At 65.1% G+C, this 2,375-nt stretch overlaps 1 protein-coding gene across 1 annotated transcript; it reads left to right on the top strand.

The window, feature by feature from the left end:
* Positions 1–2,172, top strand: GCG54_00015412 (uncharacterized protein; the record flags this gene model as incomplete). The annotated part of the gene is made up of 1 exon (XM_045415197.1): positions 1–2,172. The coding sequence occupies one exon, from the start codon at positions 1–3 to the stop codon at positions 2,170–2,172; it is 2,172 nt and encodes a 723-aa protein (XP_045265011.1).
* Between the last annotated feature and the right edge of the window lie 203 nt (positions 2,173–2,375).

Here is a 2,375-nt window from a genome sequence, read left to right as displayed (position 1 = left end):
ATGCCCTCACGACTCGCTCTCGATGCCGACTCCGATGCCAATAACCACCCACTCCGTGCCGTCTTCGGCCGCGCTTCCGACCATCCTCCGGATCGCTTCAACGCGCTGCGCTTCAGCGTCCGCCTATGTCTCCCTGCGGGCAACGAGGACAACGAGTACGAGGACGGCCCCAACAACCCCGACACCAGCGACTCCGGCTCCGACGCCGACTTTGTCCTGCAACCCGTCGAGATCTGCTTCCACTCCGATTTCGCCCCCAGCCCCGACCGTCCCGTATCGCTGCACCTTGACCGTCGCGACCGTGTCATCCTCTATCCGATCCCTCCTGTGCTGCCGACGCCGCAACCACCGTGCTACATTGTCGAGTGCGATCCGATCGACATAGGCCCCTCCGCCTCCTCGAGTCTTCGGCCTGACGACGCGCGGCTGCCACCTTCCAAGCCAGCGACCCTCTTCTCCCGAATATTCCCCTACATTATCGCTTGCGCTGCCGCCGCCGCTAGCGTAGCCGTCTTTTACATCCTCACACTGCCGTCGCCTTGGCCCACACGCCCTCCATGTCCACCCAGAAGTACGGCATGCCCTTCTGCCCCCGCCGCCACGGTAAACCATGTCGCTGTCCCCATGTCGTTCCTGGACGAGCTGCTCGCTCTCGCCGCGGCTTGGGCCTCCGTCCCGGAAACTCTCCTCTCCCTCGCTCGCCCCCGCGGACTGGCCTTCTATAGCGCCACCATCTCCGACGCCGACCTCGTCCGCCACTTTGGCAAGGTCGTCCCGCTTGACCAAGTAGTCGTCATCGCCCGCTCCCTCGTCAGCGCTGTCCTCCGTGCCTCCCCCGGCGACCCCCTTGCCAGCCACTCGCGACCCGAGCGCGCTCTCATCGCCAATATCATCGACTCCGCTTCCGCCGCCACCTCCACCTGGGAGGTCGATCTCGAGTTCCACGCTGGGTTCCGTTGGATCCCCGCGATCGCCGATACGCTCGACTGGACGCGCGACCGCCTGCGCAGCACAGCTCACCGCAGAAGCAAGGCCAACACCAGCGACGGCGACGACGGCGATGATGCTGTCGCGTCCTTTTTCGCATCCCCTGAGTCCTTCAACACGTCACGCCGACGGCTGTCCGCGGCCGCGGACGGCGTCCTGGCCATCGCCGACATGTCTGCCACCATGACAGCCGTGCTCGATACGTACAACGAGACCCTGTTGCATCGCCTCGGCGGTCACCAATGCTCCTTCTTCCGCGGCTGCCGTTTGGCGGACGGCACCGGCGGCCAACCTCACCCGCTCTGCGAGCTGCCCGACCTCCCGCCATCTGGCGACGTCCAACCTCTCGTCAGCTTCCTCGAGCAATGGCGCAGGCTGCAACTGAAGCAGGCCGACAACCACGCAGCAGCCGTCCCCACCTCGCCACCCGGTCCAGCGTCCCGCCAAGCCGACGTCCCGCTCCTGATGGCTCTTGCGGCCCAAATCACCGCCGTTGCCGCCGAGGTCGACGAGCTCCTCGACATTGTACGCTCGCGCGGCCTCTGGGATCCTCTCGCGCCCAACGTCGCGGCGGCAGAGTCCACTCAACCCGCGTTCTGGTCGTCGCCCATGTACTTCTTCTCTCGCTCGCGCAAGGAGGCCGCCCCTGCGTCCGATGTGCAGACCCTGGCAACCCGGCTGTCCACCGTGCGCATGTCGTCCATCCTCTCTCAAGAACTCGCCGTCGTCGAGGCCATCGTGACGAGCCGATCCCTCTGCGACCGCACGGAACGCCTCCGCGCCGAACTGCACGACCTCCGTCGGGGAAGGGGCAGCTGGATCGGCGTCTCGTTCCAGGACGCGCCGGGGTTCGCCGTGGCGGACGGTCGTCTGCGGGTCCGCTCGTCGCACCGCGTGCTACTCCGCCACGGCTTGCTGCCCCCCCTGGGAGTGCAGGCCGACATGGTTGACGGCCTCCGGAACCAGGTGCATGCTTTGGCGCAGAACGTGTCCAACAGCCTGCGTCGCCTCATCCGCGCCCAAGACCAAGACGCCGCGCGGATCCCGCCGCCGCCGCCACCGGATCAAGACGCACCGGACAACGGCGATGTCGAGGATGACGAGGAACTGCAGGGGTGGCTTGAGGCGCTGGAGGAGAAGCTCGGCAATCCTGCTGCCTCCATCCTCGCAGCCGCAGGCATCTGAGTGTTTGTCCCGTGTGGATGATATGGGGCTTTTGGGGTGCTCGCAAAGATTATATATTTTGTTTGCTGCTACATCAAAACAGTGAAATGCGCCTCGGTGCGAGTCGTCTGTGAAGACTCCGTGTGCAGCGAAGTTTAGTCTACCGTCCCTGTTTCGGTCCCCGGGTGAACCCCTTCCAACTGATTATGCGACTTGTGATTGTT

This window comes from Colletotrichum gloeosporioides, assembly GCF_011800055.1.
Source record: "Colletotrichum gloeosporioides strain Lc1 chromosome Unknown consensus_39, whole genome shotgun sequence".
Classification (NCBI taxonomy): Eukaryota; Fungi; Ascomycota; class Sordariomycetes; order Glomerellales; family Glomerellaceae; genus Colletotrichum; species Colletotrichum gloeosporioides.
The sequence above is the reverse complement of the archived record's forward strand: the minus strand, read 5'-3'. Positions and strand labels throughout refer to the sequence as shown.